Genomic DNA, 17,209 nt, shown 5'->3' with positions numbered 1-17,209 from the left:
AAGAAGCTCAGGGTCTGGTGGGGATGTCAGATTATATATATATATAATATATATATAAAATATATATATAATATATATAAAATATATATATAATATATATATAAAATATATATATAATATATATATAAAATATATATAATATATATATAAAATATATATATAATATATATATAAAATATATATAATATATATATAAAATATATATATAATATATATATAAAATATATATATAATATATAAAATATATATAATATATATAAAATATATATAATATATATATAAAATATATATATAATATATATATAAATATATATAATATATATATAAAATATATATATAATATATATATAAAATATATATATAATATATATATAAAATATATATATAATATATATATAAAATATATATATATAATATATATATATAAAATATATATTATATATATATAAAATATATATAATATATATATATAAAATATATATATATATAATTTATCCGAAAGTGCTGGGATTACAGGCGTAAGTGCTGGGATTACAGGCGTGAGCCGCCGTGCCCGGCTTTTTTTTTTTTTTTTTTTTTTAAGAGACGTGGCCTCGTTATGTTGCCCAGGCTGGTCTCGAACACCTGGGATCAAGCGATCCTCTCGCCTCAGCCTCCCGAGTAGCTGGGACTACAGTCGCGTGCCACCACGCCTGGCTTTATTATTTAATTTTACAGGTTAGAAAGCTGAGGCTCAGAGAGGTTAGGTAACTTGTCCAAGGTCACACAGCTAGTAAGCGGCAAAGCTAAAAATAGGACCCATACTCCTAACCGCCGCCCACGGCCCGTAACACCCGCAGCCTTAGCAAGGCTGGATTCCAATCACGCGTGATTTCAGCATCTCACTGGCTCTCTTTGAGCCTCAGTATTTCTGTCCGTAAAATGGGGGCGAGGGATCCGACCGTCAGCCCCTGCTTGCTTGTGCGGAGTCATGAGTACAGCTCGTGGATCATGATAAGTGGCAGGTCCGGGAAGTGGAGGCAGAGTTCACGCAGTCAGCACTCACAGCTCCCAGATCCCGGCTCCGGAGCGGTTTCCATGACAACCCGGCCAGCCACCATCCCTAGGTCGAGTGGCTTGCGTCACGTCCGACCTGTTTACTTCCGGGTCCCAGCCTCAGACGCAGCGATGGGTCGTTAGCCTCCAAAGTGCGGTTCCGCCGCTTTCGTCCTCGCTCTTCGGCCTTCCGTTTTGTCCTCCGCCTCTGGCTTGTAGTCTCCGTCGGTCGCCGGCATCGACCGCTTCCCGGAGGCAGCGCGCAGCCGTGGTCCACCCTCTCTTCGGGCCCGCCTCCTGGCGACATCACTGCCGGGCCGAGTGTTTCCGGGTCGCTGCTGGTCCCCGGGTACTGGTCTCAGTACCCTTGCAGCCGGCCGGAGCGGCGAGAGCCCGGCGGGGCCCGGCTCCGGCGGTAGCGGCGCCTCCCGCTTGCTTCCCTCTGCCGGGCCGTCCTCGGCGGCAGTGTCAGGGTGAGTGACGGGCGGCCGCGGGCGGAAACTGCCTCCGGGGCTTCCCCAGGCGGAGGGGGCGCCAGACAGCGGCAGGGCTCGGCTGGCCCGGGAGCGGGGTCCCCTCACGGCAGGCAGGACTACAGGTGGGCCCGCTGTTTCGGCGCTTCCGGGACCCCCAGCCTATCCTCAGGATCCCCATTCTCCCGGGAGCTGCCTCGCAAGCTCCTGGGACCCGCCGAGGGTGGCTCAGGGCCGCTCAAGAGGAACACCCCCTCTTCGGCGACTGGCCAAACAGGAGGACACCCCGATTTCGCCACGAGGCAGTCACCGCGCAGGGGTTCCCAGTTCAGGCTCTGGCGGCACACCTGGGTTTGTACTCACTGTGTGACCTTGGATAAGTCACTTCATCTTAAGAGCCTCAGTTGCCTATTTAAGTGTGATTTAACCTGGTTGCTAGGGCTGGAGTGGAGATGGAATGAGATCATGCAGGGCCTCTGGCATACAGCAGGCGTCCAATAAATGATAGTTCCTGTTACTTCATTCAATTCACGAACCCGTGGGGAGGGCCAGAATTTGAGACTGGGCTGTTTTTCACAACTGACGTGGCCCCCGGAGGCTGTAGGAATGACCGAGCTGGGACTTAGCAGTCGCCAGCTTCTGTCCCCTGCAGGGAGGGAAACAGCTTCCTTCAGAGCTTTTCCGAGAGAGGCAGCTGCCACTAGGGAAGCTTCTTTCAGCACCGCTGAGGTTATTTTCAGAAGTTTGGAAGGACTCTGTGTGAATTTCTTTGGAATCTAGTAGGAGTGTGGGGACCTTCTGGTGTTTCACAGCCAGTGGAAGGTGCCTTGGATGTTTCTCGGAGCCTCTTGCTTGGAACGAGTGCATTGGTGTGGCTGGGGAGGTGGAGGGGGTTGAACTGACTTCCCCGTCTCCTGTTTGGAGGCTGATGGAGCTAGACCAGGGATGTGTAAACCTGTGGACAGGGGCAGTGCACAGACCAAAATAGCTCTGCCTGTGCACAGAGGGGGCGCCTTCAAAACTGCTTGGGGAACATTTCTGCTTGAATGGGCCAGCTGAGGTAAAGCCAAGCTAATGCTTTGCTACTCGGAATCACTTCACTTCCATGCAGTGGGACTCTAAACAGATACAGCTTTCCTCTTAGATGTTCAAAAAATAACTAAAGAAGCCACTGCCTCCCTGACTGTGCAGCATCTCTTTTTCCATTGACTTGCTTTTTAAGAGGGTACCTAGATTGTGGGTGCAGGAGGTGCTGACTGGAGCCGTTGACTCTGGGCACCTGCCTGTCTCTGTGTTCAGGATATTCACAGTGCTGTTTTTTTGTTTTTTGGGTTTTTGTTGTTTTTTTTTTTTTTCCCACCAGACTGGCACGGCTTGGCGTTCCAATCCTTGGGTTGCTTGGAGAAATTAACAGCTTCTGTCGCTGGGCTGTCTCGGTCTCCTGTAACCACGATGTTTTTGCAGAGAGCGTATTTTGTTGTTCTTGCAGAGTGCTGGGAATGAATTGCTGGCTCTGTGCTCAGAAAAAACACCAGCTATGACCAGCTACAAGGCATCTTGTATTCTCAGAAAATGTTTTCAGCAGGGATGATGTCAGCTGCTTCATCACTGGCCGATGTCTCTGGCCAGCCTCTTTCCTTGGCCCTTGAGCTTACATCATATAGAGATTAGCTCTCCTAGCCCCATTCGGTGTGGGAAGATGGGAATTTTGCTACTACAGGAATTTTTGTAACTCAACTCTGCTGGCGCCGCCACAAGGCATTCTAACTTAGCCAAACACTTTCGAGTAGAGCTGTCCAGCAGATGCAGCAGGATGGCTTTGCAAGAGTCGGAGTTTTGGCGTTAGACCTAGGTTCAGAGCTCAGATCCACTTCTTCCTAGCCTTACGACTTAGGGTAAGTGAGTTGGCCTCTCTGAGCCTCAGTTTCCTTTTTAACCTTGGATCTATCCTATGGATTTCATTGGTTTTCACAGAGCAGTTAGCAGAGGGCTGCCACATAGTAATCCCTTGGTAAATGGTACTGATGTAACAATAAATGAGTGAGATAAATTGGAGAAAGCCCAGGCATCAAGGGCCTGCCAACAAGAGTTCAGATTCCAGCTCGGACCCTTTCAAACTCTGTTGGGCAGGTAGTTTTAATGGGAGAGCCTGTTTTCCTTATAGAGTTGTGAGGATTAAATGGGATGATGTAGGTAAAGTGGGAAGCCCAATGCTTAGCACATAGTAGAACCTCAGTAATTGTTAGTCTCTTTCTTTCCTTTCCTTATTGACTGATTGAGACAGGGTCTTGCTCTGTCACCTAGGCCGGAGTGCAGTGGTGCCATCATAGTTCACTGCAGCCTCAAACTCCTGGGCTCAGTGGATCCCCCCACCTCAGACTCCCAAGTAGCTAAGACTACAGGTGCGTGTCACCACACCCACCTAATTTTTTTTTTTTTTTTTTTTTTTGTAGAGACAGAGTCTAACTATGTTGTCCAGGCTTGTCTTGCCCTTAATTATCTTTTAGCTTTTACTTTCTTCCGCCTTTTCTCTCACCTACCCAGGTTGGTTTGAGATTTGTTTTAGATAGGCTTCCGGTCCTCGTTGTGAGGATTTTGAACATCAACTGGGCTGTTTGGATCCCTTTCCTTTATTTATTGTTTTTCAGCAACAAACAAGGGTGTGGACTGTGGTGCGATTACAGAGCAGCAGACGCTGAGCCGAGCTTGAGACTGGCTGACTTTGTAAAAAATCAGTCTCTTTGAGTTCAAGGCTGGCTTCCTTGGAGAAAAATCACAGCAGTATTCGGAAGCTTAATGTCTCTGTGTTTGAATGGTTCTCAGACTACCAAAAAACAGACCCTGGGGCCAGAGGCGTGATGGCAGCTTCTCTTAGATAAGTCAAGAATGGTAAATGCATGTGTGACTATCCTCTCCAGTGGTGCAATACATTTATTTATGTAGAGATGGAGTTTTTGCTCTGTTGCCCAGGCTGGAGTGCAATGGCACGATCTCAGCTCACTGCAGCCTCTCCCTCCTGGGTTCACGCCATTCTCCTGCCTCAGCCTCCTGGAGTAGCTGGGATTACAGGTGTTCGCCCAGCTAATTTTTGTATTTTTAGTAGAGACGGGGTTTCGCTATGTTGGCCAGGCTAGTCTCAAACTCCCAATCTCAGGCGATCCACCCACCTTGGCCTCCCAGAGTTGTAAGATTACAGGCGTGAGCCACCGCGCCTGGCCTACATTTTTATTTTTTAAGAGAATATACATTTTAAATTGTTTATTTTTTTATGGACAGAACAGTATGAACATAGAGCACATACCTACTTTGATACTAGGTGGTATGCTCTTCCAGCTAGATTTGCAGGCAGGATGTGTCTCCTTTATTGCTGTCCTCTGCCTGCCCCGCCCATCCCCATTCCCCGACTGGGTCCAGCTCAGGCAGAGGGTGGGGGCTACAGAAATGCTTGCTGGACATGGGAATCATGGGGTGGTGAGAGGAATACAGGTTCCAAGTCAGAAGGCCAGGCTTGGATTATCGGGTCCATCATCTGCTAACCTTGAGCTACTTGTCGTACCTCATGCCATCTTTCTGAGCCCGTTTCTTTGCTCTCCAGCTGATCTCCCAGGATTCTTGGGAGGTATCAAATGAGAAACTAAAGTGGTGGCATCGTGAATGCAAACATCCTTTGCAGCATCCATTTCTCTTTGTTTCTTTTCTTTTTCTTTCTTTCTTTTTTTTTTTTTTTTTTTTTTAAGAGACGGAGTCTTGCTGTGTTGTCCAGGCTGGAGTGCAATGGGGTGATCTCGGCTCACTGCAACCTCCGCCTCCTGGGTTCTAGCAATTCTCCTGCCTCAGCCTCCCAAGTAGCTGTGATTACAGGCGCATGCTGCCACACCCGGTTAATTTTTTTTTTAATTTTGGTAGAGATGGGGTTTCAGCGTGTTGCCCAGGCTGGTCTCGAACTCCTGAGCTCAGGCAATTCACCTGCCTCAGCCTCCCAAAGTGGTAAGATGACAGGCGTGAGCCACCGTGCCCGGCTGCAGCATCCATTTCACCTACTTTATCAAGCACAGTCAGGCTCTGTGTTAGGCATCATGGTGAACAACACAGGCATGGTCGTTGCCTAAAGGCATAAATGGAGTTTACCACGAGCTTACCAGCTTACCAGGGAGGGTGGGGGGTGGACAAAGAGAGGAAGCTAATAAATGAATAAAGTTGATAGTTGCAGATTGTGGTTATCGTAGGAGAATGTGACAACGTGGAACTGGGAAGGTGAGATAGGGTGGTACCTCTAGGGGCTGATGTTTGAGCTGAGGCCTGAATGATGAGAATCTTCATGAGGCAGAATTTTATCCTAAGTGCATTTTGTTTTCTTTTGTAAAGACAGGGTATTGCTATGTTCCCCAGGCTGGTCTCGAACTCCTGGCCTTGAGCAATCCTCCTGCCTTGGCCTTCCAAAGTTCAGGGATTACAGGCGTGAGCCCCCGCACCTGGCCCCTAAGTGGATGTGTTTGCCTCCTGTACTCCTCAGCCTTATTTGTCGCTGTAGCACTGGGCTCCCTCAGCAGTGCAGTGTGTTGGAGACAGTGGCCTCTCTGTGTCCCTAGTTTTGCTACACATCCCACCTCTCACCCCACCATTAATACTCCCAGGAGTCTCCTCGTGGGGACAAAATCCGTGGAGGAGCCACACTACTGGCTCATTGAGATGAGGATGATTTTGTTGACCTCCTGATAGTTGCTGGGCTCGTAGGACCTTCCTAGCTGAACACAGGTCTGCTAAAGGAGTCCCCCACACGCCAGGCCCAGTCCTGCTGCAGCTTCTCTCAGCCCCTTGCCGTCTCCCACACTCAGCAGACATTTATGAAGCACACAGGTCACCTTACTGAGCAAGATGGTCACAGTCCTGCACCCACGGAGCTTCTGGGCAGGAGCAGCAGGAGCAGAGCATGTGAAAATGAACATCTACCACCCAGTCAGAGGTATTTGCCCCACTCAGAGAAGGCCTGGCCGCTTAGGGGTACAGCACCTTCAGACAACAGCAGCGGCCATCGAGGACTTCCCGGAGCCGGCTCTCTGAGCAGCTTCATATTCCATCATGCATAATCCTCTCGCCAGCTCTGGACAGAGGCGCTATTATTAACCCCGTTTTATAGGAGAAAACCGACACCCAGGGAGGTGGAGCAATTTGCTCAAGTAACCTGGAGAAGCAGCCCTGGCCTCGCTCGCAGGTGCCTGGCCTTGGACCCCGTGTCCGTGACCCTGCGCGTGTTGTCTCCCCTGGCCCTAGCAGTGTCCCTCCATTAATCCGGTTTCGCTCCCAGCATTGTGGTGACAAGAATATTGCTGGATCTGTGCCTGTTCTACTAACAAGTGGCTAAGCAGATGACAAGATTGTATAAAGCCTGTGTCCCAGCTCAGAACATTCTATCCTCTCCCAACAGGGGGCTGCAAAGCGCTCTTGTGATAAAGGGGCCGCAGGCTGTCAAAGGCTGGTAACGGAACTCCAGGGGCCGGCAGCCACTGTGGCCTCTTTTGAAAATTGTAAACAAGACCGTATCCCTCTCCCCTCGCTGTAAACTCTTCAGTGGCTACACATGGCTCTTTGTATAAAATATCGAATTCTGAATGTGCTCTTGCAGCCTTGGGGCTGAGGGTTCCGCTGATGCTGGCAGCTGCCTCTCCTCACGCCCCTGCCCTCGCGGCCTCGGCCTCACTGGCTGCAGTTCTGTTCCTGTGCCAGGCTTCCTGCCTCAGGAAAGCAGGGTGTGGTGGGTAAGGGCATGGACTTTGGAGCCAGATTGCCTGGGTTCTGAGCTCAGCTTCTTTGCCTCCTGAGAGTTCTATAACCTTGGGCAGTTTCTTTTTCTTAAAATTTTTTTTGTATGTTTGTACAGACGTGGTTTCACCATGTTTCCCAGGCTGGTCTTGAGCTCCTGGACTCAAGCCATCTGCCCCCGTCAGCCTCCCAGAGTTCAGGAATTACAGGTGTGAGCCACTGTGCCCGGCCTACCTTGAGCAGTTTCTAATGTCTGTGTCTCAGTTTGCACATGGGTCCACTGGGGCTGCCTGTAGTGCCTCTCTCCTAGGATTGTCTAAGAAGAAAAAGTGAAGCTGGGTATGGGGGCTCACACCTGTAATCCTGGCACTTTGGGAGGTCGAGGCTGGTGGATCAGTTGAGGTCAGGAGTTCGAGACCAGCCTGGCCAACATGGTGAAACCCCGTCTTGACTAAAAATACAAAAATTAACCAGGCGTGGTGCAGGTGCCTGTAATCCCAGCTACTTGGGAGGCTGAGGCAGGAGAATCGCTTGAACCCGGGAGGCGGAGGTTGCAGTGAGCTGAGATCACGCCACGGCACTCCAGCCTGGGCAACAGAGCAAGGCTCCATCTCAAAAAAAAAAAAAAAAAAGTAAGCGAGTTAGTGTGTGTGAAGCTCGTCACGTGTCTGGAGCCTCTGGTACTATTAGCTCAGGGCCTTCCTCTACTGCGACTCCTTCCCCAGCCTCTTGGCCTGGCAAACTCCTCATCCTTCAGGTCTGTTGCTATCTCAAGAGGGCTTTCCTAAACTCGCCCTTCCCCAACGAAACCAGGACAGGAGTGCCTGCTGTACTCACCCGAATTTCTCTTTCAGGAATATTAATTGTATTTTTCATTTGTGAGCACAACAAATTCAAGGTCCATCTCTCTCTGGCCTCTGTTGTAACCCTGCTTGTAGTATGTGCTCTGTAATGTGCTGCTGGGGTCCAGTGTAACCCAGGCCAGTTCTGCTGTTCATTTTGCCTCAGCGGCCTGAAGCCGAAGCGCGACCATATCGAGGAATGACATGCTTCTTGTTCCCCTCCTTCCAGAGCACTCCGCTGGTCCAGGTGGCAACATGTCCATGCTTTTAGCGATGTTGCTGCCTCTAATCCAGAAACCATGGAGGAGATAAGGTAGCCCCCCTCGATCGGATGGGAAAGCCCAGTTCAATGGATACTAAATTCAAGGATGACTTATTTCGGAAGTATGTGCAGTTCCATGAGAGCAAAGTGGATACCACCACCAGCAGGCAGCGGCCTGGCAGCGATGAGTGCCTGCGGGTGGCAGCCTCGACCCTGCTCAGCCTGCACAAGGTGGATCCCTTTTATCGATTCCGGCTGATCCAGTTCTACGAGGTGGTGGAGAGCTCCTTGCGCTCGCTCAGCTCCTCCAGCCTGCGGGCTCTGCACGGCGCCTTCAGCATGCTGGAGACGGTGGGCATCAACCTCTTCCTCTACCCGTGGAAGAAGGAATTCAGAAGCATCAAGGTGAGGTCCTGGAGCAGCCTCCATACAGGCCCTCCTTCTCTCTTCCTGCACCCGGCATTCCCTCCTGAGAGGCTATGCCAGTCTCATCCCAGCCGTCCTCTGCTCTCAGATCCTTCTGGGCTCCGAACCTTCCCCGTCTCTCCAGCATCACCTCTGAACGGTTTCTGGCCCGGCTGCCACACCTTAAGCAGAGAGGCTGGGAAGGCAGGGGCAGCCAGGTTACGCAGGGTCTTGTGGCCCAGGGCAAGGCTTGGATTTGTTCTGATAGGCGGGGAAAGAGGCAGTGTGGGATCTGGCTTGCATCTGAAGAGGGTCATTCTGGCTGTGGTATGGGAAGTAGGCTGTAGAGGGGCGGGGGGAAGTGGGAGGGATGGGGAGAGCAGTTAGGAAGCTTCTCAGCGGTCCCAGCAAGCTGAGGGGTGTTCTGGACTAAGTGGGAACAGTAGGGGAGGAGGGGGAATTGAGAGAGGGATCCTGAATCAGACCACGCGGGGGATGGCACAGGAGAGCTGTCACCTAGCCAGGCCCTTCAGTCTGCCGTGATACTCAGCCCCTCGTGGAAATACCAGAGAGGAATGTTCTGATTGTCACCGCATTCTGCCTGTAATCTGGCCCCTTTATTCAGCCGTGTTTGCCCAGGCTCCCTCCTCATATGGAGGAGAGTCTTCCTGCCCCACTAGGAAGCAAGAGGTTTTGCTCCCTGTGTTTAAGAAAGGAGCTGCTGCCGGGCGCGGTGGCTCACGCCTGTAATCCCAGCACATTGGGAGGCCGAGGCGGGCGGATCACGAGGTCAGGAGTTTGAGACCAGCTTGACCAGCACGGTGAAACCCCGTCTCTACTAAAAATAGAAAAATTAGCTGGGCGTGGTGCGGGCGCCTGTAATCCCAGCTACTCAGGATGCTGAGGCAGGAGAATTGCTTGAACCCGGGAGGTGGAGGTTGCAGTGAGCCAAGATCCCGACACTGCACTCCAGCCTGGGTGACAGAGTGAGACTCCATCTCAAAAAAAAAAAAAAAAAGGAGCTGCTGGGTCATTTCCTTGCACAATTCCTGAGTGCTTAGCAAGCCCCAGCCCCTGCGTCTTCTGCCTCCGGCAGGGTGAGGCTGTCGAGATCCTTCCGTGCCCTGCCCTCTCCCCGCCATCCCACTTCAGAGCTGTACATCCTTTGCTTTGACATAGTCTTTGTCTTGTGTCTCTGAGAGAAAACCCCACCTTTCTTTTCTACTCCCTCCCTTCTAGACTTACACGGGCCCTTTTGTTTATTATGTCAAGTCGACATTACTGGAAGAGGACATCCGAGCCATCCTGAGCTGCATGGGCTACGCACCTGAGCTGGGCACTGCATACAAGCTCAGAGAGCTCGTGGAGACCCTCCAGGTGAAGATGGTCTCCTTTGAGCTCTTTCTGGCCAAAGTCGAGTGTGAGCAGATGCTAGAAATCCACTCACAAGTGAAGGACAAGGGCTACTCCGAGCTGGACATTGTGAGCGAGCGCAAGAGCAGTGCAGAGGATGTGCGCGGCTGCTCAGACGCCCTGCGGCGGCGGGCGGAGGGCCGGGAGCACCTGACGACCTCCATGTCACGAGTGGCACTCCAGAAGTCGGCCAGCGAGCGGGCGGCCAAGGACTACTACAAGCCCCGCGTGACCAAGCCCTCGAGGTCAGTGGATGCCTATGACAGCTACTGGGAGAGCCGGAAGCCACCCCTGAAGGCCTCATTGAGTCTTCGGAAGGAGCCTGTGGCAGCGGATGTGGGAGACGACCTCAAGGATGAAATCATCCGCCCATCCCCTTCGCTGCTGACCATGGCCAGCTCCCCCCACGGCAGCCCGGATGCGCTTCCACCCGCCTCCCCCAGCAACGGCCCGGGCCTGCTGCGCGGTACCTACTTCTCCACTCAGGATGACGTGGATCTGTACACAGACTCCGAACCCAGGGCCACCTACCGTCGGCAGGATGCTCTGCGGCCGGATGTGTGGCTGCTCAGAAACGATGCCCACTCCCTCTACCACAAGCGCTCGCCCCCTGCCAAAGAGTCCGCCCTCTCCAAGTGCCAAAGCTGCGGGCTGTCCTGCAGCTCCTCCCTCTGCCAGCGCTGTGACAGCCTGCTCACCTGTCCTCCAGCTTCCAAGCCCAGCGCCTTCCCCAGCAAGGCCTCCACTCATGACAGCCTGGCCCACGGGGCATCTCTGCGGGAGAAGTACCCAGGCCAGACTCAGGGCCTCGACCGCCTCCCGCACCTTCACTCCAAATCCAAGCCCTCCACCACGGCCACTTCCCGCTGTGGCTTCTGCAACCGCCCAGGCGCCACCAACACCTGCACCCAGTGTTCAAAAGTCTCATGTGACGCCTGCCTCAGCGCTTACCATTATGACCCCTGCTACAAAAAGAGTGAGCTGCACAAGTTCATGCCCAACAACCAGCTGAACTACAAGTCCACCCAGCTCTCCCATCTCGTGTACAGATAGGCCGGCCTCGCCCCTTCCAGCTCCAAGGGCTACATCAACCGACCTTTCGGGTTTCACGGTGAAGAAGTACTAACGCGTTGATCTCAGAGGCGGAGGCCTGCACTTGACCATGTAGGTGGCAGAGATCGTGGGCTGGCTGTGTCCACGTGGGAGTTCACTTAGCGACTCAGATGTCTCAACCAATGGCTGCTTTGTTGTCTGACAAGGGAGAAGGTGGCACTTCCGTTCAGATTCATTTTGCTAATCTCTCCACTCCCTGTTCAGTTGGTTCTTTTTTTGGGGTTTGGTTTGGTTTTGTTGTTTTGTTTTTTCCTTTAAAGAGGATTTCTGTCTCTGGGACCCTCGCCACACCTACACCTCCCGTGGCAAAGCCAACTTGGACTGGGAAGGGCCCTTCAGGTCCCCAAACATCCACCTGGAGCGGCGAGCTAGAGGCCTGTTGGCTTGTGAAATGAGCCCTCCTGCCACACGGGGCCTCTCCCAAAGGCTCATCCCTTGGCCGCCCCCTTCCTAAACACAAGGATCCCCAGCTGGACTCCCCACCCCCTGGCTTTCCCACCTCTCCAGGTGTCAAAGGTGAACCGAGTCCAGTATTAGCTGAATGTCATTTCGTACACCACAGCTCAGTCAGCCCATGGCCTTCGTGAACTTTGCTCCAACACATTGACGTGTGGGCTTCCCACAGCAGGACTGACTTCCCCCTTTCTGTTGTTTGCACATGCCCCTCTTAGTGTACTGTCAATAGATATTTTTGAGATTTATTTTTAAATAAATATTCAACTTGCTGTGTGTTTCAACGTGGTTAAAAAAAATGAATTATGTAGCTATTTATTAAATGCCCTGCGTTCTTTAGTCTTCCAAGGGAGGGCCTCGCGCCCATTCGTGTTGTATCCTCTACTCACTACGGCCCAAGGGGAGAGGAGAGTTTGGGGCAGGGAGGAACAGACATGAAGCCTCCTTTTCTTGAGCTGGTGGAGAGCCACTGTCTTCCCTGCAGTAACTATCTATACACCTACCTCCAGTGTGCACTTAGGGGGTGAGCGCGGGTGTCGAGGTCTGTGTGCCTGCAGATTGCTAACCTAGTGACAATTCAGGGACCTCACCTGTCGGACCTATAGCTTGCTGAGCAGGAAGCTTGCACTTCACACTTCTTGAGTCTCGTTTCAGAAGGAAAATCATTTGGGATTCCTACTGCCCCTCCATCTCAATCCTCTTCTCTTCACCAGTTTCCAGACTCATCTGCAACATTTGCAATCTTTTTGCACTAAAAGTGGGCAGGAGTCGGCATGTGCCCATCAGACAGACGGCTCCTCAGATGCTCAGCTAAGCCTAAGCGCTTCCAAGCCTGAAGGCCCCTGAAGCTCCTCATGTGAATTATCAACCCTTGGATTTTCCTTGTGGGGGTACAAGAGCAGGAGTGGGGCAAGAGTTTGAAAATAAAGCCGCTTCCTTGTGAACTAACAATATATTTTAGCCATAACTGTTTGTGATGTACACAATGTTAAGGGATGTATATGCAGTGGGTTTTTCTGGGAGAAAGTTATTCAGCTCTTGAGCAAGTTTAAGTCTGGCTGAATCCTGAGGCCACTGTGAATTTGCTGATGTTCTTCCAACTCAGTTGAGTGATTTTAAGGTTTTCCAAATCTTCTATGGCTCTCTTTTTAATATATATATATATACCTGGTAGATCACTTGTAGATGTACAGTGTGTATATTAAGCTGAATTTCAACCAACTTTATTACTAAGACCAACCTAGCGGGGCAATTCATCTTTGATGTTCTTCCTTTTCACATTTCAGAATCGGCAATGCCTGGCCCACTCCTGAGAGCTCTAGTTTCCTAGTTTTTCATTTCCAGATTGCGCCAGCATTACAGTAACTTAACTCTTTTTAACCAACCGTGATGCCACGTAACTTACCCTATGGACAAAGGCAGGAATGACTAACACATCCTAGGAGGGAAAGTCCAGTGTACCTGTCATCACGGACGCACTGTAGTCACAGACTGGAATACGAAATACTACAGCCCTGCTCCCTGGTTGCATCTTACTCAATGAGGTTGCTGTGGTTGAGATAGTTAAATACATGCTGATTTAAAAATGCAGATGTTTTGCATTTGATTTCTACCAAGAGTTGAAATGTTGAGAGATAATTAAAAATAATAATAATAAAGTATCTTCCATTGTTAAATGAAGTGTTTGGGGTTTTATGTCCCCTGGCCCCGCTTCTTTGAAGTTTGGTTACTTGGGAGTTTATTTTTCCTCAAGCTGTATTTAGTTTTTTAATGACAAGACTTAAAATTTCTCTTCCACGAAACTGACAAATAGCATTTGAGTGCCATACTGCGAGCCTGGCACTTTTAATTTTTTTAATTTTTTGTAAAAAAAAAAATTTTTTTTTTTTTTTTTGAGACGGAGCCTCGCTCTGTTGCCCAGGCTGGAGTGCAGTGGCGCTATGTCAGCTCACTGCAAGCTCCGCCTCTCTGGTTCACGCCATTCTCCTGCCTCAGCCTCCCAAGTAGCTGGGACTATCACGCCTGACTAATTTTTCGTTATTTTTAGTAGAGATGGGGTTTCACTGTGTTAGCCAGGATGGTCTCGATCTCCTGACCTCGTGATCTGCCCGCCTCAGCCTCCCAAGGTGCTGGGACTATAGGTGTGATCCACTGCACCCGGCCGTGTTTTTTTTTTTTTAAATTTAAGACAGGGGCTCTGTTACTTCCCAGTCTGGAGTACAGTTGTGTGATCATGGCTAGTTGTAGCCTGGACCTCTTGGACTTGAGTGATCCTCCCACCTCAGCCTCCCAAGTAGCTACAGGTGGGTACCACTATGTCTGGCTAATTTTAATTTTTTGTAGAGGTGGGGTCTCACTGTATTGCCCAGGCTGGTCTCAATCTCCTAGGCTGAAGTGATCCTCCCGCCAGGCATTTGTATCCTGAGACTATATGCATGATCTTGTTTACTAGCTTCAGTCATCCTATTAAATAGGCACTGTTACGATCTCCATCTTACATATGGGGAAATGGCGGTACACAGAGTTCAGATGTTTCCCAAGGAGGGGACTGCGTCATCCAGGAGAAATGCTTGTTAGTAGAGACAAAGAGGCATTAATAACATTGGAAGATGTTTTTTAAAAGTTAATTCCATTTGAATTTTTTTCCTTCCATTTAACTGTCTTGAGGAGGGAGTCAGTTCGATGCTACCTTGTCTTTAATAGAGAAACCTGGCGTCAGACACAGCCTGTGGCAGGCTCTTAGCCAGGTTTTGTTACCTTCCTTCTAGGACAGGCCATACTACTTTTCCATTATAACAGTGATGGGTTTGCTTTAAAAACCAATTTAAGGGCCGGGTGCGGTGGCTCATGCCTGTAATCCCAGCACTTTGGGAGGCCGAGGCAGGAGGATCACCTGAGGTTAGGAGGTTGACTAGCCTGGCCAACATGGTGAAACCCCGTCTCTACTAAAAATACAAAAATTAGCTGGGCATGGTGGTGGGTGCCTGTAATCCCAGCTACTCAGGAAGCTGAGGCAGGAGAATCGCCTGAACCCGAGAGACGGAGGTTATAATGAGCCAAGATTGTGCCATTGCACTCCGGCCTGGGTGACGAGTGAAACTCCATCTCGGAAGAAAAAACAAAAAACAAGGTGTTTTCTTCTTAAGTGAGGATTGACTTAAAAGCAAAATACAAGGCAGAAATCTTAAGGCAGCAGCAGCAGGCCTGTGCCCACCCACTGACCATGCTGCTGTGTGGGCTCCCACCAGGCAGCTCAGCTGTCAGGGCAGACACTGAACAGGTTTCTCCATTTCATTTGCTGGCTGAACAAATACCCAGGCCTTGGGCCAAAGCCAGGCTCAGGTGCTGGATTGCTTTGAGCTATAGCATAGGAAACGGCATTGCCACCCTGGCTGTTGGGGGTAGCAGTTTCCTGGAGACGCACACCTACCCTGGGAGAGCTAAGGAAGCCAGGCGCTTGCTCTGCATCCAAAGGGGAGCAGTGACTTCAGAGCAGATTGCTTCATGTACATTACATGTACATGTAAATGACAAACATATTTAAACCTCATTGGGCCCACCAGCTGGACAGCATTAGCTCTGCTGGCCAATCTGTGGCACCTAGGGTGCTAGATTACCAATCTCAGGGATGAGAGCTGTGGCAGACACCAGATCGTACCCCGGTCTCCATCCCCTTCCCCCTTGGTAGTAGAAGCCCTGGTTTTCAAATCTGTGGCCACCTATAGTAAAGATTGCCTTCCCTAGCCTTTCCTGCAGCCACGTGTGGTCAGATGACTGTTTGGTCCCTGGATGGAGAGGTGCTTTGTGTGGTGTCTGGGCATGGCCTTCAAGGAAGGGAGCTTGCCCTTCCCACCCGGCCCTTCTTCCTGGCTGGAATGGCTGTGATGGCTGGAGATGGAGCTGCTCTATGAAGCTGAGGGGGCCAAGCGAGGAAAGGGTGGGCAGCAGCTACAGCAGCTGGCCCTGATGCTCTGGAAGCTGCCCCCATGGCCTGCCCGTGCTGCCTGCCTCTAGGTCTGTGGGCCTGCCTGTGCTGCCTGCCTCTAGGTCTGTTATATGAAAAATAAACTGTTATCTCACTTAAGCCACTTTCCCCCCAATTTGTCTATTTTTTTTTTTTTTTTTTTTTGAGACGGAGTCTCGCTCTGTCGCCCAGGCTGGAGTGCAGTGGCGCAATCTCGGCTCACTGCAAGCTCTGCCCCCGGGTTCACACCATTCTCCTGCCTCAGCCTTCCGAGTAGCTGGGACTACAGGCGCCCGCCACCACGCCCGGCTAATTTTTTGTATTTTTAGTAGAGACAGGGTTTCACCATGTTAGCCAGGATGGTCTCGATCTCCTGACCTCGTGATCCGCCCGTCTCGGCCTCCCAAAGTGCTGGGATTACAGACGTGAGCCACCGCGCCCGGCCTAATTTGTCTATTTTTAAAAGCTTTTTGTTTACAAAAGATGTGAAGCCTAATCTGGGCAACATAGTGAGACCCCATTAAAAAAAATTAGCTGGGATGGTGGCACATGCCTTTGGTCCCCAGCTACTTGGGAGGCTGAGGTGGGAGGATCACTTGAGCCCAGAAGTTCTAGGCTTCACTGAGCTGTGATGGCACCACTGCAGTCCAGCCTGGGCAGCAAAGTGAGACCCTGTCTCAAAAAAAAAAAAAAGCCAAAAAGTGATACTAGTATAATGAATCCCAGCTTCAGCAATTGAACAGTTAGTTACCAACTTGTGGCCAACCTGGTTTTGTCTCTACTCTGGCCATCCACTTTCCTGCTCCCGAACTCTTCTGAAGCAAATTCTAGACGTCTGTCTCCTTTGTGAATTTTTCAGTGTTTATCTAAAAGACGAGGCTTTTAAAACATGATACCTGCTACGGACTGCATATGTCCCCCCAAAGAAAAAACAAACGTTGAAACCTAATCCCCCCAGTGTGCTGGTATTAGGAGGGCACTTTGGGAGGTGATTAGGTCATGGGGGTGGGGCCTTCATGAATGGGATGGGTGCCCTTACAAGGGGCGGAAGAGAATGGAGTTCTCCCACCACAGGAAGACCCAGCCAGCTGACCGTCTGTGAACCAGGAATTGGGCCCTTGCCAGACACTGAATCTACCAGTGCCTTAATGTTGGACTTCTCAGCCTCCAGAACTAAGAGAAATAAATTTTTGTTGTATAAAAGCTACCCAGTCTGTGGTATTTTGCAGCCTGAACAGGCTGAGACAGTATTACCATCACATCTAACTTTTTTCTTGCGACGTGTTTGTTGAGGAAACTGGATTATTTGTCCTTTAGAGTTTGCCAAAGCCTAAATGTTTACTTCAGCCTGCTTGTTGTTTTAGCACTGGGAGTAGTTGTTCTCTCTGTTTGCCTCCAATTTCCTACTGTTTATTTGCACATATTGTGCAAAAGTAGAAAAATAAATACTTCTTATGGGTATGATTCAAGGCTGCAGCTTCATAAACGA

The 17,209-nt window shown here is 50.3% G+C and overlaps 1 protein-coding gene across 1 annotated transcript; it reads left to right on the top strand.

Annotated features, from left to right (window-relative positions):
• The first annotated feature begins 684 nt into the window (after nt 1-684).
• SPATA2 (spermatogenesis associated 2) lies at nt 685-12,028 on the top strand. The gene is made up of 3 exons (XM_054466680.2): nt 685-1,508; nt 8,340-8,777; nt 10,017-12,028. The coding sequence occupies exons 2-3, from the start codon at nt 8,442-8,444 to the stop codon at nt 11,241-11,243; spliced, it is 1,563 nt and encodes a 520-aa protein (XP_054322655.1). The 5' UTR covers nt 685-1,508; nt 8,340-8,441; the 3' UTR covers nt 11,244-12,028.
• Nucleotides 12,029-17,209: the final 5,181 nt, after the last annotated feature.

Source organism: Pongo pygmaeus, chromosome 21 (genome assembly GCF_028885625.2).
Source record: "Pongo pygmaeus isolate AG05252 chromosome 21, NHGRI_mPonPyg2-v2.0_pri, whole genome shotgun sequence".
In the NCBI taxonomy this organism is placed as follows: Eukaryota; Metazoa; Chordata; class Mammalia; order Primates; family Hominidae; genus Pongo; species Pongo pygmaeus.
Note: the sequence above shows the minus strand (reverse complement) of the source record. Positions and strands in the feature narration are given on the sequence as shown.

Bases quoted from the DNA above. Each gene is read 5' to 3' on its own strand.
- SPATA2 (XM_054466680.2), top strand. From the start codon at position 8,442: ATGGGAAAGCCCAGTTCAATGGATACTAAATTCAAGGATGACTTATTT. The intron at 8,778-10,016 runs GTGAGGTCCTGG...CCTCCCTTCTAG, and splicing joins AGGAATTCAGAAGCATCAAG to ACTTACACGGGCCCTTTTGT.